Source organism: Stegodyphus dumicola, chromosome 11 (assembly GCF_044657685.1).
Source record: "Stegodyphus dumicola isolate Sdum_Otavi_A_Nest chromosome 11, ASM4465768v1".
NCBI lineage: Eukaryota > Metazoa > Arthropoda > Arachnida > Araneae > Eresidae > Stegodyphus > Stegodyphus dumicola.
Genome location: NC_140778.1, coordinates 54185227 through 54204781, shown reverse-complemented (window position 1 = coordinate 54204781; position 19555 = coordinate 54185227). Strand labels below are relative to the sequence as shown.

Here is a 19555-nt window from a genome sequence, read left to right as displayed (position 1 = left end):
AGTTGCCATGAAGTGCAAGTTAGGTTATATGAATATGGAAAATCACGCATAAGCTATGTACTTAAATTGCTTCATATTCCCCCCCCCCCCCATGCTTTAAAATCACAAATAATCATATTACATAGTCATAAATATTGCAAATTACAATTTTCCTCAACACAAAAGCTATTATGTTTTATTTCACTTAATGTTGGATATAGCAAATCAAAGAAAAACTACTGGACCAAAAATTAAAAATTATTACACAAAACTTGCTATTGCAAACTTATAAAACTCATTATGAGTTCAATTTTTTTTACTTGATCCAAGAAGTAGCTCAGTTATCTAATAACTGGATCTAAGTAGATAATCAGGAATGTTTGATGATATATAACCATCAAAGATGCACTAGATATGATAGTTACACATTACCACACATTCCGAATTGAAACAAAACAGCAAGATTTTATATAGAATTTGTTCTGTACAAGATAAACACAATACCTGCACACTAAAATCAGTACATAATTTTTGTTACTACACAACTAAGACTAGATAATGGCAGATTCTTTAAATCTACTGCTGACAGGTTTATAAAATTATATTCAAGATGTACGTCATACACATTTCACAAAATAAGTGGCATGAAAATATTTTCTCATGAAAAAAACATTTGGAAGCAATACAGCAATCAATGGAAATCCTCTTGATCCTAATGGACTCCATATGGTAAAAAAGATAAAACTGTACATAAAATTTGTTACATACAGGATACATCAAATCACTACACAATAAAATCAGTAATATTATTACTCAATCATTCTCTATATCTAGGTTGTAAAAAGTTTATAAAAAACAGAAAACTTTGTAAACTACAGATTTTTAACTATCTTACTTTCAAAGTCAGAAAATATAAATATATATTCAAGAACATGCATATTTCAATATACTCTCTTCAGTAATCATAAGTCTGTAAATTTTGTCATAAGAGGGACAAATTTAATTGCATCCTACTTCAGGATGCAGATGACCAAGTAAATTAGAAAAAGATGAAACTATTTGTCTTTTAGTAGAATACATACTAGATAATGGCAGAAATGGATTAAAAAATTTTACACAAAAAACAATTCTTCAAGGATGTAAAAAATTGCGCAAACTAAAATTTTATGTACTCGCAAAATATTTGAATTTCCTTTCAGCTAAAATGTCTGTAACCATCTGTGTGACGTATTGTAATTTTTGATCATTTCTGACGCTCCTTATACAGTTATCGACATAAAAACTGTCAACTTTTCAACCATTTCTGCTGAATATTTTAATTTTCCTTCGAGAACATGTTTCAAAATGACTGGTTACATATCCTTACTTTCCTCAAATTAAAAAAAAAAAAAAACTGTTCTCTCATCGCTTGTTCAAGCTCTCGCACTGGTTTCGCTTTTTCTTTAATTAACCTTTGTAATTTTTTAACTAAATTACGCTCATCATTTTCAAAATCGTTTAAAGTTCTAGTAAACAATCTTCAATATTGTTTTTTAAGCGTCCATAGTAAAAATGCAATACAATTCAACATAGTAATTAAATTTCGAACAATGTTTACTACTTACAGTTGGTAATTCAGTCGTGTGGAAGGAAGCCAGTTGGGTGATAATATACTAGTAGACTTAGCCCGGAACTGTCATACGTCATAACTCTAAAAGGTCCAAATCTTACCCTTAAATTCAAATTTACTAATTCAATTACAAATTTACTATTCAATTACTTACCGAAACGAAAGCTATCAAAAGCAAAATATTTCATTGAAATTCAAATTTACTAATGTTTACATCTGAAACCGAAACGAATGCTTTCAAAAGCAAAGTCATGGAATACAGATAACATTGCCACACAAAAAAAGCTAATTGCTAAAAGTCTTTTCAAGAGTGACGTCATATTTCATGGAGCTTGTAATAATTTTTCCTTACAAAGGTGTTACTTTTTAATCTTCAGGTTTGGCAGTAAAGTTTGAAATGGTTTTATCGTTGTATCAAATGAATTCTTTGTTTTGTATTGTGCATCTTAAAGCTTGAATAAGCTGTACGTGCATACCACAAAAGACAGAAACCTCGTGTGCGAAGCGTTAACCTACTGTTAACTACTGTTTACAATAGAACATGATATAAACATGCTTAAGCATATTCATGCAGCGCAGAAACCTCACCTGTGTGATGTATGTAACCAGTCATTTAGCCGGAGAGGTCATTTAGAGGAGCATATGCTTATTCACACAGGAGAAAAACCTTATGTTTGTGAGGAATGTAACAAATCATTTAGGCAAAAGAGAAAATTAAAGTTGCATATGCTTATTCATACTGGAGAGAAAAGTTTTCTGTGTGAAGTATGTAACAAGTCATTTGCTCAAAAAGATGATTTGAACAAGCATATACTTATTCATACTGGAGAGAAACCCCATGTGTGTGTAGTATGCCGTAAGTCATTTGGACTAAAATGTAATCTGAAAGTGCATACACTAATTCACACAGGGGAGAAACCACATGTGTGTAATGTATGTAACCAGTCATTTAAGCAGAAAAGTAATTTAAAGGAGCATATGCTCATCCACACAGGAACAAAACCGTACGTGTGTGAGATATGTAATAAATCATTCAGACAAAGTGGTGCTTTAAATAAGCATATGCTTATTCATACAGGAGAGAAATATCATGTGTGTGAAGTATGCAACAAGTCTTTTACAAGAAAGTATGATTTGAACATGCATGTGGTTATTCACACAGGAGAAAAACCTTATATATGTCAAATATGTAACAAGTCATTTAATCATAACAGTAATTTAAAAGTGCATATGCTTATTCATACAGGAGAAAAGCCTCATATGTGTGTGATCTGTAGGAAGTCATTTAGACAAAAGTCTATATTAAACAGGCATGTGCTTACTCACACAAAAGAAAGCTCATCTGTATGAAATGTATAATAAGTCATTTAAACTGAAAGATGATTTAAACAAGCATACATTTATTCACTCATGAGAGGAATCATGTGTGTGTAATGTAACAGTTTATTTAGATGAAAAAGCTATTTAAAGTAGCATATTGGTTGCCCATATAAGAGAAACCTCGGTTTAATCCTAGTATCCAGTGCACTGGTATCCAATGATTTGGCGACTTTATGATGAGCAGTAAAAACGGGACATATACGATGAGTAGTAAACGGGTCATTCAAAGAAGATATATATAGTACATAATATATGCTATGTATATAGTGTAAATATATGTACTATATACATAGACGTTCTTTGGGTCATTTTTGGTGTTGGCGATAATTTTCAAAATCATGCCAAGGCTGCTCCGTATACTAGGATTTTACTCAAACTTCATGTGTTGGAGATGTCTAATAAATGATTTCGAGAAAAGGGTGTATTAATCTCTTGAATGGCATGATTGCCTTTATTCGGTCATGAGATTTTTTTTGATAGATGTGCTAGCTGCACTGTCTGCCAAATCTAGCGAATTTTTCTCTAGCATGGTAGTAATGAGATATTAAGATTTTATTTTGTATGGCAACCTATGTAACCAGATTACACATTTTTGTATGGTTCTTTTTCTTATTTCTGCTGTGTTTTTATTAAAATTTTTTTTATGCTGCTTTCCCTTTCTCCAATGGTAAATACCCGTGGTTTTACATTATTTTAATTATTTAAGTCATTTGTTTACATTTGCCACTTTAGGGCCAACAAGTCTGTGAAAACTTGGTTTTCCCATCAAAAGTTTTGGGCAGTAACTTTCTACATATGGTGCATCTAGCATATCTCATCGGATTCTTTTGTCACTTGGTATATCTATTTGATTTATAATTTAAAATGTTTTGTTTTCTTACTTTTGTGAATGATGTAAGTATCATTTCAGTCAGTTGTTGGAGTTTAAGAAAATGGGTTAAAATAAGTTATAAAAATTTGGCTCACAGAAAATCTTTAAATACAGGTCTTTAAGAGGAGGGGTTTTCATCCGCAGAGAACCCGTTGGCGCAGTTGCATTTTTACTCGCCAAGCTTAGGATGAGCAGAGTCGTAAACGTGGTTTTTAGTGTATGTAAATTCAAGGGTTGATCTTTACATTATGGTAACTTGGCGATTTTTTGGCGAAAATTTGGCAACCAACTCTCCTACAGCAACCCTCTATTTTTTTTCCCCCGCCGTCATTTTGTCTTCACGAAGTAAAGACATGTTTCTTTTCTTTTTATCTACTGAACACTTCTTCCAACAATCTACTAGCCGAATTACACTTATGCTAGAAATTTTATCAAACAAAACTGCTTAATCATGACAAATATTCACCGCAAAATTGGGAAAAAGTGCACAATACCATACTACTTACGCATTTTTCAAAATAACACATACACATAAACCATGTACACGCCGACTTATTTTTACTTAAAAAAACATCCCAGAATTGCACAAAAATGGCATTGTGCACACTCTTCACTATATCCATGTACACTGCTTTTTTCTCATAAATTAGAAAAATTTCACGAAAATACATGACAATTTTCTCAATCTTTAAACCCGGTAAAAAGAACATATATGAAATTACCTGACCGCGAAAAAGTATTTACCCTTTCCAAATATGAACATTTCCACATATAAAATAAATAAGATATCCAAAAACTTTTACCTCTAAATCATCTATTACATTATATACGTCACCAACGAATTCATACCGCAAGCATTACAAATACTTAGTATCAAATATTTAAATTATTTCCATGCACGTTTACTTCAACTTAAACGTATACCAAATTCCTACAAACATAAAATTCACAAAATAACTATCATTTAATTAAAATATCACTAAACCATGTACACGTCGACTTATTTTTACTTAAAAAAACATCCCAGAATTGCACAAAAATGGCATTGCGCACACTCTTCACTATATCCATGTACACTGCTTTTTTCTCATAAATTAGAAAATTTTCACAAAAATACATGACAATTTTCTCAATCTTTAAACCCGGTAAAAAGAACATATATGAAATTCCCTGATCGCGAAAAAGTATTTCCCCTTTCCAAATATGAACATTTCCACATATAAAATAAATAAAATATCCAAAAACTTTTACCTCTAAATCATCTATTATATTATAAACGTCACCAACGAATTCATACTGCAACCATTACAAATACTTAGTGTCAGATATTTAAATTATTTCCATGCATGTTTACTTCAACTAAAACGTATACCAAATTCCTACAAACATAAAATTCACAAAATAACTATCATTTCATTAAAATATAATTAAATTCAAAAACACTACTTAAAATATAAATGAGCACATACATTAAATTAATAAAAATTACCTTACAATCCTAATTACTTTAAACTAAATCATTGCTAATAACAATTTTCCCAATAATACCAAATTCCTTTCCACCTTACATTTAGAACAATGCATAAAAATAATATCCTCAAATAATTAAAAATACTAATTTACCTAATCTTCTTCAGAATCTTGATTACGTGTCCGATAAACTTTTCTTCTTTCTGTTTCAGGATCTTATATTTATCCTTAAATATAAGGATTTATATATAAGGTTACCCTTTTCAATACCACTAAATACCCATTTCGAATTCACTTTAGTTACGGCCATGGGATCCAAAAATTAACCAACACTGTTTCACACAACACAGAATAAAGCCAAATACAAAATTTCCAGATTTTTTCCCGATTTCCCCCCTTTTCCGATTAAAGAACCGTAATTCGTCCATTAATATCACATGACATATCCCATGATCTCTCATTTCCCTCACACAAAATAATGCGTAATCGGAACTGAGTACTGCTCACATTATTACCAAAGTCCCAGGTAGTAACCTTTATCACCTCCAAAATGTCGCCAAACTACCAGTTACCATATTGTAAAGATCAACCAATTCAAGTTAGCAGACAATGGTAGTAAAAATTCACAGATAATAAGTATGTAGATGTAAAACTAACAGGTTAAACGTGATATACGAAAATAAATTTGTATTAAATTCAAGTTAGCACAGAAAACAATGTATTAAACATAACGGGAAGTAAAAATTCATTTAAAAAATAAAAATTAGTATTCTTATACTTACGTTGACGTTATACTTATATGTATTTTGTCTAATTCATATAGAATACTAATATTTCTATTGCGTCTTTTTTCATTATTAAGTACTTTGCTTGTTGATTGATGTATTTCGGTAAGAGCCATGCCCTTTAATACATCCATTTTACATAGTTTTAAGTATTTTTTTTACATAGTTTTAAGTATTTTTATTAAATTCTTAAGTTACTTACATACAGCTTAAAGCATTTTATGTTGAAACAAATATCTGTCCTTTTTCATAATATATTTCACAATACAAATAACCTTCAACAGTAATCAAATTTTCTTCTGTAGCATTGTTAATAAAACTAGAACTTTATACATTTTAAAATTATTATAGGGGTTGGAAACCTCATGGTTCTGCATGCGTACAGCTGTTAATAATTAAGAACATAACGTGAACAGCCTTGTTACAAATTAGCATTCACCCCTCCCGCCATATTTTCTTATTTTGATCCCGAACTGACGAGCCGAGAACCGCATCTTGGGACGAAAACTTCTTTAATTATGCGAAAATATTTCTATATATTCGTTGTTAAAAAATTCAGACAAAAAATAATAAATAAGAGAAGAATAATATAAATCTCCAAATGCGAATGACAACCTTCGCGAAAGCGAATAGGATGAATTAGCTAGGTTACCAGGTTTGAACTATTATCGCCAAAGTTGGTGATGTTTACATTTACCGGGTTCTCTGCGGAAGTGCTTCCAAGAGGAGACCTGAAATGCTGTGCCACACTGACTTTTAGCATATGCACGCAGAAAGGAAGCCTTATGCATATGATGTATACAGTCAAAAGTCTTTAATCCGGACTCGTCGGGACTTCGGCGATTCCGGATTATAGATCATCAGTTTAAATCTGGTAAGATGGCATGCAGAAAGTATAAAATTAAAAATATTAAACCATAATTTATAAAATAATGAGCAATTATGATCTAAAGGGTATCAAAATTTACAAAAAAAGAAGCTTAATATTTATTTGTTTACTTTATTAAACATTTCTTTCAACGCGCGCATGCGTAAAGCATACATTACACATAGCCGAAATTTGAAAATTGCAACCAGAAAACTATTTGATTTGTATTCGTGATATTTATAATGACGAAGAATTTGATTTAAATCATATCAAAGATGGAGTACCTCGAGATGAAATACAACATTTAGTAAGAAATTATAAGCTGAATAAAATAAAAACATCTGCCCTGAAGATAACGATAGTGCTGACAGATCAACTTCCAGTTCATTGCGCGCCACGACGTCCCCGCCCCCTACGTGCAGAGCAGCGTGAAATTGATAAACAGATTTCAGAACGGTTAAATAAACAAAGGATATGCCTTTATCCATTTTTTGTAGCTATTCCACTTTTTGTTTGATGGACATCGAAACATACTTTTGTTTTCTAGATCCTTTGGGAGCTCCAGCATCGGAAATTCTATTTGACATAATCGAAAGTTCAAGCTTACTTTTATAAAATTGCTTTTACAGTCTGCAAAAAATAATAAGACGGATCCAATTCAAAGATAAAGGAACAATGCAATCATCAACATTAACTTAAATAGATAATTAGATAATTTTAGCTTATACCGTCAGTTATACATTAAACGCGCACGCGAAAACGTATTCCGCGCAGACGCATATGCGCAGTCGTAAAGGTCTTGCGCGCACTCGTAAATGCCTATGCGCATGCGCAGATAGATTTTAGCTTTGAGGTCCAGATTATGGGTGTCCGAATTAACGACTTTTGACTGTATACAGAGTCATTTGAGCAAGCACGTGCTTATTCACCCAGGAGCAATGTTATGTATGTAAGAGGTCATTTGGATGGAAAAATAATTTGCAGAAACTGATGTTTATGTATGCAGAGCAGAAACCACATGTCATAGGGAAGTGTTAGGTTAATAAGAAATTTTAGTATTTAGGAAAGCAGTATTACGTGAATGTATTATAAATAGTACGAGATAATACACTCGCGTAATACCGGACAGCTATATGTACATGAAGCTAAAAGAGCGTTAAAAAAACAAGAAATGTACATGCCTTGTTCAGTAAATAAATAAATAAAATGACTTTTAAAATCATAATTAATTTTAAAATTAAATAGTTAATTATCATCACAGTAATTATTAATTATTTAATCAATATTAACAATTAATATTTATCGAATATTATTTAATTAAATAAAAACTAATTATTATTATTTAAATAATTAAACATTTAAGTAATTAAAATTAAATAAAATGTAAAGAGATAAACTAAAATTTAATAAGCAATTTTTAATATAATTTTATTGCAAAAAATAAAATTTTCGAGACTAAATTTCTACTGAAATTGTTGTTCAGTTACATAAAAGAAGTGCCGGAGTTGCTTCTTATTTAGGGCTCCTTCGCACTCCGGCTACAATTATGATTTACCCCAAAATTTAAGAAGTACCGGAGCTGGGCTCTGACGTAATTTAAACTCTGGTTAACTGCCTTTTTATATAAAAAGTTGTGGTTTTTGTAATGGCAAATTTCAGAAAACAAGCTCTTGGCAATATTTTCTGCCACCTTAGTTGGTGCCAAAATGCATCAAATTCAAGGTTGCTGTAATCTTACCACATAAAGGGAAATAACGCTTTTTGCATGTTACAGTAATCAATTATTTTTTTCTCGTATGGCGATGTTATTCTGATGATACAAAGAAGCGAAGAAAAATAGTCACGTTTATGTAAGTGATCGTCCTATTTACTGTGGCAGCATTGTATTTGTTACAATGGTACAAAAGAAGGAAAATAATAATACAACGATTCTTTTAATTTAGTCCCATTTTTACAAAAAAATTCATTGGTAACTTATGAAGGAATAGTAACCTGCTAAATCACTACTCTTTGATGTTCTTTCTTTTTTCTTTCATTAATTTTAGTTTAAATGAATATTCTTATATGAATGACACTAAATATTAAAAAAAACCCACTTGTTAGCAACATTTTTATTTATTCATTTGTACAATCATTTGGGTTATCTAATTGCTTAAGTGATATATATTGTAATGCTAATACATTTCATTTGTTTTGCATCATACCTCTGGTGTGCAAAATTGCTTTCACTTAAAAGATTAGTAACTCATGTACATAAATAAAATGTTTTTTCTTGGATTTGGGGTAATTATAGTCTTAATGATGAACTGCTAAATCATTTTCCAAAAATGCTAAATCATTTTTGGAAAATGATTTAGCAGTTCACCATGTTTTTGCACCATGCAGTTTTACCATGTCATAACTGAACCAAATAATTTATCAGTATTTTAACACATTTCTGCATGCATAATTTTGTTTGTATTGCCATTTACATAGTCTAAGTCTTTTTTTCAGTTTAAAGAAATGTTTCTGATTATTTTAGATAATTCTTTCCATTTTCAGATATTCTTAACATGCATGTGATTCAATTAACAGTATTTTTCATTATTTATTGCATTTAAGTGAGCAAACAGTACAGTATTGTATTATAAATCATGTTGAAAACTAAAATATAAAAACATTTCTCATAGCTGTATTGCTTCTGTTAATATTTCCATTAATCTCATTGCAAAAGCACTGCATTTATATTGCATTTTATTGCTGTTTGCAATTCTGCTTCCATTCAGTAATTTCTTATTCAGTAATGCTATGACTCTTCAGAAAGTCCTTCACAATTCATTGTTTAGGTGTAATAATTTTCTAATGACAATTACATGAAAAATTAATCATATATATCATAACACTGACCAAATGTTTTTGCAATTTATGAATAACATATATAGATGTAAAAACTCAACAGCTGACTAAATATTTTTGTAATTCATTAAACTTTATAAGCATCATCAGTCAGTTACATTTTTACGAGAGTCATAAATATTTGAGTGTACTTTATAATAATTTTTTCCTGTGTTTTCACACCAGTCTAAAAATATCCATGTGAAGTCAGTTTAGTAATATATTTATTGATATAATTATTTAACTTAAAAGTGTAATTTATGTGAAATTTACCTTTGGAAGGGCATGTCCGAAATTTGTGCTTGAAATGCTTCACTATCAGCAATACATTTATTTTTATGATTTCAATTGTGATGCTTCACTGATTTCCATAAGACTTGTGTATGCTAATCACTATGCTGCTATCTCTTGCAAACTGTGTAAAGTATGGAGATATGTTCCTACTTTACCTAATTTATTAAATGATGTATGAAGTATATATGAGAATAAAAATTTTTTCTAACTTATGAAATTTTATTTGAAATTTAAAGGAAAAAACGAAATATAATTTTTCATAACGAGCAACTGTTATTACAGTATTTGCAAGCTATACACATTTTCCTAGAACAACATAAGCCCATGTCATCTTAATACTTCTATTAATTTAGAAACATATATTGCTGATTTTTTAGAATTTATAGATGACTACTTATTAAAAATGCAATTATATGTATTATCCTATTCATTTAGCAACCAAAAAGTAAAATCATATGTAGAGAATAGTTAAAAATCAAGAAATTATCCTAACAAGCATAACAATTTTACTGCATTCATTTTTAAACTGAAATTATTAGATATTACAATGATTTTTTCAAGAAAATTGTATGGCAAACTAGTTAATAAAATATATCAGTGTTTACCATAGATTAAGAAATTATGCAGTTTAAAGAGATTTAGTGTATCTGTTTTGTGAAATGGCTAAGGAATTCTGGTGGAATAATAACTATATAGTCGAAAAATATAAGTATTTTTTGGGTGTGTGTGTGTGTGGAGCTAAATCAAAACATTTAAAAAGGATTTAGGCAAATCACTTAAAATATTGCTAAAGTTCAGTTTAATTAAATGAAGAAATTTTTTTGATTTATTTAAATGTTTTCATTCAATATCAAATTTCATTAGATACCTAAATACATGTGTCACATCTTAACATCAAATCAAATCACAAATTACATTTTTCTTATATAAAGGAGAATTAATTATGACCCAATACAATAGCAATTATTATAAAGGCAGCTTCATATCATTGCTGACAGGGAAAGGTAAAATTTACAATCACTCTAAATATACCATCAATCATATGTAGAGAATAGTTAAAAATCAAGAAATTATCCTAACAATTTTACTTACGTTTTTGTTTTTTTACTTAAGTTCTTGTGTCTTTTTTTACTTATGTTTTTGTAAGTCTCATGTAATACTTTGTGGTGCATGAGGAAATATATTTTTTTTTCTCAATTAAAAAACAAAAAACTCTAGAATTTCAAGGGATTTCATCATACATAGATGTTAACAAAAATAGTAGAATTTTTTGCTGATAAAATGTTTCTTCAAATTTTCTTAACCTTTCAAGCACTGGAAATTCAATTATTGTACATCAATCACAATATATCAAAACATCAATAATGGAGATGCTTATCAATATGTTTGTCCTTTAAAGTGAGAACTAGTTTCTTTTTTTGGGGAGAGTATAAAATTATAGAAGTGATGACAGTCTTTTAGTTAATTACCATAATTTCTTGTACAGTACAAAGTCCATAATCCAGGCTCGTCAGGACTTTGGTGATTTCGGATTATAGATCATCAATTTAAATCTGGTAAGATGGCATGCAGAAATTATACAATTAAAATATAAAACCATAATTTATGAAATAAAGAGCTATTATGATATAAAGGGTATCAAAGTTTACAAAAAAAAAAAAAGCTTAATATTTATTTGTTTACTTTATTAACCATTTCTTTCAATGTAAGTTTTTTAAGTTGCTTCATTTTTTGTGCTAATACTTTCTCTTTAATTCTATAAACAGACATAATTTCTTATTCAGTTACAAATTTCCACTGTTCAAGTCCTGTAATTGCTGTGTCGAGAATACCGACTAACTTGTCAATCGAAATTTTTTCATTTTCAATAACTTTTCTGTCACTTTCTTCACTATCGGAAGGGCGCATTAAACGCGCATGCGTAAAGCTGTATATACTACATATACGTAGCTATATATACTGTATATAAAAACTGTATATACTGTATATACAGTACAAAGTCCAAAATCCGGACATCCATTATCCGGAATGATCTAAAATCTGGACCTCAAAGTCACAAACATTTTTTTTTGTATGCTTTACGCATGCTAATTTTATTTTTCCTTCCATAATAAAATATGTGGAGATTTTTACTTAAAAATTCTGATTCTTAATTTCACTTAAGCACTAAATAAAATACCTCGTTGTGGAAAAACAATCATGTAAGCATAAATTTGTGAGATTAATAATTTGGCTCAGTAGCCGAGATCTGCTTGGCGTACATTTCAAACCAAATCATTCACCTGTTTCTTGAAATTCTTCTTCCAACCAAATAAATGATCTGTTAGACAGATAACTCATATGGTTTCTCTCTTGTGTGAATAAGCATATGCTTCTTTAAATTACCCTTTAGTTTAAAAGACTGGTTACACATATTACACATGTGAGATTTCTCATCTCTGTGAATAAGCATATGCGAGTTTACATGATTCTTTTGCCTAAATGATTTGTTACATACCTCGCATACATATGGTTTTTCTCCAGTATGAAGAAGCACATGCATGTTTAAGTTACCCTTTTTCCTAAATGATCTGTTACATATTTGACATGTATAAGGCTTTTCTCCAGTGTGAATAAGCATATGCATGTTTAATTTATCTTTCTCTCTAAATTGTTTGTTACAAACTTCACACAGATAAGATTTCACTCCTGTGTGAATAAACATATGCTTGTTTAAAGCACCAATTTGACTAAATGACTTAGAACATGTCTCACACACATAAGGTTTCTTTCCTGTGTGAATACGCATATGTTCCTTTAAATTACCTTTCAGCTTAAATGACTGGTTACATACATTACACACATGAGGTTTCTCCCCAGTGTGAATAAGCGTATGCATCTTTAAATTACCTTTTAGTGCAAATGATTTGTGGCATACCTCACACAAATGAGGTTTCTCTTCTGTGTGAATACGCATATGTATGTTTAATTTATCCTTTTGTAGAAATGGCTTACTACACACTCGACACACATAAAGTTTCTCTCCAGTATGAGTAAACATATGAATCTTTAATTTACTCTTTTGTCTAAATGCCTTGTTACATTCCTCACAAACATGAGGTTTTTCTCCTGTGTGAATTCGCATATGTTCCTTTAAATGACCTTTCAGTCTAAATGATTGTTTACATACATCACACATATGAGGTTTCTCTCCTGTGTGAATAAGCAAATGTTCCTTTAAATGACTTTTCAGTCTAAATGATTTGTTACATAAATCACACATGTGAAGTTTCTGCGCTGTGCGATTTTGCTTAAGCATGTTTAAAATATTCCTTTGTCTAAATGTCTTGTTGCATATTATGTTGGGAAATAAAGCCTCTTCCCTAGGTAATAAAGTGTTAAGTACACAAACTTGGTAACATATATTTAAATTCGCTAAACAAGTTAATCATTTAACTGTACACAATATGTGGTACACTTAGCTATTGAGAACGGAAACTGATCATTGTTTATTTTAAGAATCGTATTACACAGACAACATCAAAACTAGTTACATATAAGAAATCTTCAGAAAGTAGTAAAAAAGTAAACGCATGTTTTATTTTGCAGCCACCAAGTAAGTCTTTCTGCCCGCGGGTTAAAAAATTATACTTATGTGCGAAGGGTGGGCAAATAGAAGGAGGGAGAGGAAAAAAATTTTGTACATAACTACTGTTGACATAATAAAATGTCGCCTACATGTTTAAAGGAGCCAAATTGTCTCAACCAAGACTCTTCTACGAATTTTACCCGAAATGACATATAGGTTTTTTTTATTAGGCTTCAAAATTGTTCATTCAAATTCTTTGATCCCGTTCATTCTTATGAGATATGTCTCACGTCATGTGAAACCAGTGGAGTCAGCTTATACTTAACTATCTGGGAAAGAAACTTTGAATAGGATTTAATGTGTGATTTGGAAAAGGGAATATTTTTAAAAAGTACATTCATGAAAGAAACTGGCTATGAGCAATATGACAAATCATGCTGTCAGAAGCAGAGTTTACACATGCTTATGTTTATTCACACAGGAGAGAAATCTCATTGCAGGAGATATGTAATAAATCAATTAGACTAAAAGGTCATTTATACAAGCATATTCACACAGCAGAAATATCTCGTGTGTGAGAAATGTAAGCAGTCATTTAGAGAAAAAGTCATTTAAACTAGCATATGTTTATTCACACAAGAGAGAAACCTCATTTATGTGATGTATGTAATCAATCATTTAAACAGATCATTTAGACAATCATTTGCTTATCCACACGGGAGCAAAACGTCATATATGTGAAATATGCAATAGGTCATTTAGACGAAACGGCAACTTGAACGAGCAGACGCTTATTCACACCGGAGAGGAACCTCATGTGTGTGAGGTATGTAGCAAGTCATTTAAAAATAGGATTAAATTAAAAATATTAAAGTATGTTAATAAAAAAAATAATAATATAATATATAGTTTAGATAAGTTCTGGCAACAGTCAGTGATGTCGTCATTAGTCCGTCACAATTATGTACAGACACACGCCAAAGGTGTACGGAAAAGTTTACCGTGACGTCACTGGCTTCTGGATGGGTTACAATATTTGGCTTTTTATCATGTTTCGCGGTGAATTATGGCAAAGATTAACAATTTATCGTGCGATGTAAACAAACATCGAAGATTTCTTGTTAGGGTGCAAACGTTGTTGTAGTCAAAGAATATCTTAGATATTCGTTGTTGTAGTGTTCGCTTATTAATAAATTTCTTCTGGTGATAATTCAGTTAAAATCACTGACAAAAGTTTGATAGGACATGTGAGAACTTCCATTGCAGTGTTCTTTGAATTAACATTTATTTCCTGCTAAACGTATTATAAATAAAAGAACAAAACAATTTCAATTTTTAATATCTCTGTTAGCACTTCATATAATTTTTTTAGTGGTATGAATAAATTTTGTGCATATTGATTTAAAACTATTACCATCAGGGATACAAAACTGAGTTTTTTTTCCTCTTACGAAAGCACTGAAACTGTTTAATTATAAAAATACTATTTTAATACTGAATTTTGAACGCATTTTTTCTGTTGATAATTTAGTTAATCGTAAAATGACTGTGCTTTCGCATAATTTAACATCATTTGTGAAGTGAATGACACTAAATTTCAGATGTGATGATTTTTTAAATTGTTTCTGCCTCTGAAATAAAAATTTATTCTAATGTTTTGCGAGTTTTTAAGTGTATCAAAATGTCAATGTTCCATCGGCACTTGTGCAGAAACATGGGAAATTGACTCATCGTTTGTTGTAATTATTATGTCATTTAATGTGAGCAAATGTATTTGATTTTTTTCTTGATGAATTTGAAATTATGAAAAAATAACGTATGGTGTAGATGATGACAGAAATTTTTAATGAATGAATTTAGAAATTGTAAGATGAAAAGAATTTTACCTTTGATCTGATTCACAACTGCATGTCACAAAACATACTTCATAAAGTATGCCGAAGTTTTATTCCTTGCAAAAAACATGATATCTATTATTCAAGTTTGTGATCAGAGAATTATTATAAGAGCAATGAAAGAATATGATCTTCGTGAGGTGAGCTGTATTCTTCATAATGAGGAAAATTTGGAATTTTATTCCTTGCAGAAAACATGATATCTGTTATTCCAGTTTGCGATTAAGGAATTTTTATAGAGCGATGAAAGAATATGATCTTCGTGAGGTGAGCTGTATTCTTCATACTGTGGAAAATTTGGATGAAAGTGCAAATGAATTAATAAGGACTAATCTCCTTGGTGTATTTTCTGCATCTTCTAAATACATATTTTGAAACCATGTTTCAGAAAACACAATAATAAACTGTTTTAAGCAGGATAACTTTTACTGATGGCAAAATCAGTCACTTTCCCAAACAGATCCAAGTACAAAATATGAAAAAAAAATGTCTTTGAATATGATGATGAGAAAACTTTCTTACTTATTATTTCTCAAAACTGTCTCACCCAGTGCTCATAAACTGTGTATGAATGAAATTTTTCATGACAACTGCATGCTCTCCACTATTATTGAATTTTTAGCTCTTATTTCTTAATAAAAGTCCTGTGGAAACATGCAATTTTATATTTCTATTATACAACCATTTATTTAGTTAAACTGTATTGCAATTTCCTTGGGCATATTTCTCATCATTTAATATTATGATTCAGTTTTTGCTATCAACACAGATATGGACGAATGTAATGATATGCAAAACAGTGTGTGCTTTTTTTGTAGAAAATGCAATCGAACTTTCCAAAGAGAATAACCTCTTACTTAAATAGATTTGTATTATGGGAGTGGTTATCTAAGGAAATGTGCTATTAGTGATGTTCTATTATCAGCCATTATTTTATTTTATATCAAGTATGCTAATCATTCGCAAAGGACCTCTTCACATAAATTTTCTCTCCATTATACATGTATAAATCAACTAGTTGAATGCTTTGGCATAATCAATAAGGTATTACTACTTGCACAGTGATGTTTTGGTAAAAGTATATTTACGAGTACCCATTGGTGATTTTTGGCGGCACATGTATACCTCGTTTGTGCACATTGACCTACATAAATGCGACACGAAAAATTACAAATTATGATCAGACAAGAGAGTTATAATAAAACATTGGTATAACAAATACATTTGTTAATGGAAAAAAACATCACAGAATTGCACAAACTAGGCATTGTGACTGCCTTGACTTTCTTTATCCATGAACATGTTGACCTATTTTCACTTAAAAAATCACCAGAGAATTGCAGAAACTTGGCATTGTTCACTCCCTTGACTTTATTTACTGACTGAGTATATTTACGGATGTACAGAACATTCAACTACTCAGCAATCAACATAAATGAAACAACAACTTGGCAATAAATGAAACAACATCTTCGCAATAATACAAGGGGTACCCTTCAGTCTACTCTAACCGATGCTTTATATAATTGCCTGTACTTCTGATGAAATGATATTGTAGCTTTTGCTTACAATATTTTATCAATAATTATTTTCTTTTCTATTAAGAGCATGTATAGTCCTCACTGTACCTTTATTTACCTCATCTTTATGATATGCATTGCTATGCTTAATTTGACATCTGCTTTCTATTTTAAATATTTTTCCTCCTCTTTTTTTTTTTTTTTTTTCCCAATTCCTTAAAGGATGGGTCTGTGGGAGGAAAAATTAATGTCTCCTAAAGTGTCATGTGCTGTTCTCAAAGTGGGCCAATCTTTTTTTTTTCCTGCTTTTTTATTTTCAGCTTTCTTGAAGATAATCTTTTTAGCTCAAAGGGGCAATTTGCCCAGAAAGGCTATTAATTTTGTTTAGGCATTTTGCGTTGATTCATTATAAATGGTGAATCACTTTTTCAATTGTTGCCACCAAATATTAGAGTATTATATTTAAAGAAGTTAAATAATGAAGAATCTGCATAAATGTATGTATGTTTCTCACGTTGTGATAAAACAACTGTGTTTAGGGCCATCAAATTTTGAATAATGTATGTCTCCATTAGAATATGGGCATCTGGAAGCCCTAATTTGGAATTTGTTTTATTATCTATTTCATATCTTGTAACGCATTTATAAGTCTTTGATTAAGAAACTCAATGATTTCAAAGTGAGCAATAGCAACTCTGTATGGGAGGAGGGAACATTTTTATCTCCAATGTGCGAGACTGTGTACTGGGAATTCGAAAGACATGCTCTTTTAAATATTTGTGATATTGCTGTTGAATTGAATTTTATGATTTAAGTGGGAAGAACATGATATTTAATAAATAAAGATAACACAAAATGTTAAAAAAAAAAAAAAAACCCTCAGGGCATAATATAAAATCTGAAAGCTTTCAGTTTATTTATTTATTTATTTTCAAAAAGTAGTCAATGGTTGATCATGTTCAGATAAATGACTTGGTGGTTTCACAAAATGAAATTTGCTGTCTGGTTCCAAAACGAAAAGTAAAACAGATCTGATGAATTGGAAATGGATGAGTAATTACACGAGATGTCAAATTCACTCAAAAAGTTGCACTAAATGTATTTAATATGATACATAATTTGCTATTTTTATTTTCTTTTATATGAATTGTTGATAAATTATGATTAGTCATGTATACTTCAGATTGAAACTACTTTGTGAAATCAGGTAAGGTATGAGGATTGAATATTAAAATTATCGTACACAAACTTAAGAGCGTATTTCATTTCTTAAATGAGTTGAATGAAAAATTTAAATGGGTGAATTATCTGTTTTCTTGGTACATTCACTCTGCTAAAACAGATTACAATATTTGGATTTTATTTTTGCCTTGTGATTTGGTGCAGTTTTTTTAATCAAATCAATTAAATTACTACAAAATTTCAAGAGGGAGTCATACAGTGAGCTATAGTACAATGAAATTAATATACAGATATTACATGATTTGTAAGTTTTAAAATGTTTTATTCTGTAACATATTACAGATAAAAAATGATTACTACATGAAATGAAATAAAAGTTCATCAAATTTGACATAATACCATAAAGGTCATTGTGTGTTCCTGTTGGTACAGGACACATATCGACCGGGTATCACAATTCTATTCACAAACATAGTAAAATTTCCCTGCTGATGGTCATCAAAGGAGCTATAATGCAGTCTTGGAGTTTTGATATTATTAGCAATAGGAGCATATAAATATAGTCTAAAGCACATTCCAAAAGCAAAAGATTGCGGAGTGTATGGTCAATGATCTCATGGTCATCTGAACAACATTGAGTCATCTTCTGATATTGATCAATCCAAAAAAAAGATAGAAATTTATTATTAGGTAATACAACAGTTTTCAGAGAGGAAATGTGTATTTTTCTGAATCATATTTCATTTAGAGAAATAACAACTATAACGTATTAAAATCTGACATACCTTTTACAGTGTTTCTGTAGAAAAAAAGGACCCATGTACCTTTATCAGTGAAATGGCATATAAAATGTTCAAGTAAATATAATTTCTATTCAGTAACAGCATGACAATTTTCCATGTCCAGTACACAAACGTACCTATCCAACAAATGCTTCACCACTAGATAGTGGAAGAATTGTCTTCCATGCATACGATTGCAAAATTTATATTGCAGCATCTGTAAATAATATGGTTTTAGTTGTAATCAACATTGCAAAATCTTCCCTATGTTTGGTTATAGAACACATATTTGCTACTAATGTAATTTGTAGACCTATCCTGTTTGTGGATTACATGCAGTGATGAGCTATGAAAAACTTGACAAAGAGTTTGCATTTTATTCTATATAAACAACTTATGCAATTCTAATGAACTGTTATATTTTTTACAAAAACAGAAAATACTAATAATTGTATATGAATGAGAAAAACGTAATATC

At 30.2% G+C, this 19555-nt stretch overlaps 2 protein-coding genes and 1 long non-coding RNA gene across 3 annotated transcripts; 1 reads left to right on the top strand and 2 right to left on the bottom strand.

Moving 5' to 3' along the window:
* Positions 1–1589: 1589 nt before the first annotated feature.
* LOC118185768 (uncharacterized) lies at positions 1590–3619 on the top strand. Its single transcript, XM_035355673.2, has one exon. It carries the CDS (start codon positions 2141–2143, stop codon positions 2936–2938), a length of 798 nt encoding a protein of 265 aa, XP_035211564.1. The 5' UTR covers positions 1590–2140; the 3' UTR covers positions 2939–3619.
* Positions 3620–10912: 7293 nt separating this feature from the next.
* Positions 10913–13728, bottom strand: LOC118185767 (uncharacterized). Its single transcript, XM_035355672.2, has one exon. The coding sequence runs from the start codon at positions 13426–13428 to the stop codon at positions 12454–12456; it is 975 nt and encodes a 324-aa protein (XP_035211563.1). The 5' UTR covers positions 13429–13728; the 3' UTR covers positions 10913–12453.
* A 4868-nt stretch (positions 13729–18596) lies between these two features.
* Positions 18597–19555, bottom strand: LOC118185765 (uncharacterized). Its single transcript, XR_004757644.2, has 2 exons — positions 19081–19555; positions 18597–18941 (listed from the first exon to the last, which is right to left on the bottom strand). It is a non-coding gene; the product is annotated as an uncharacterized LOC118185765 (long non-coding RNA).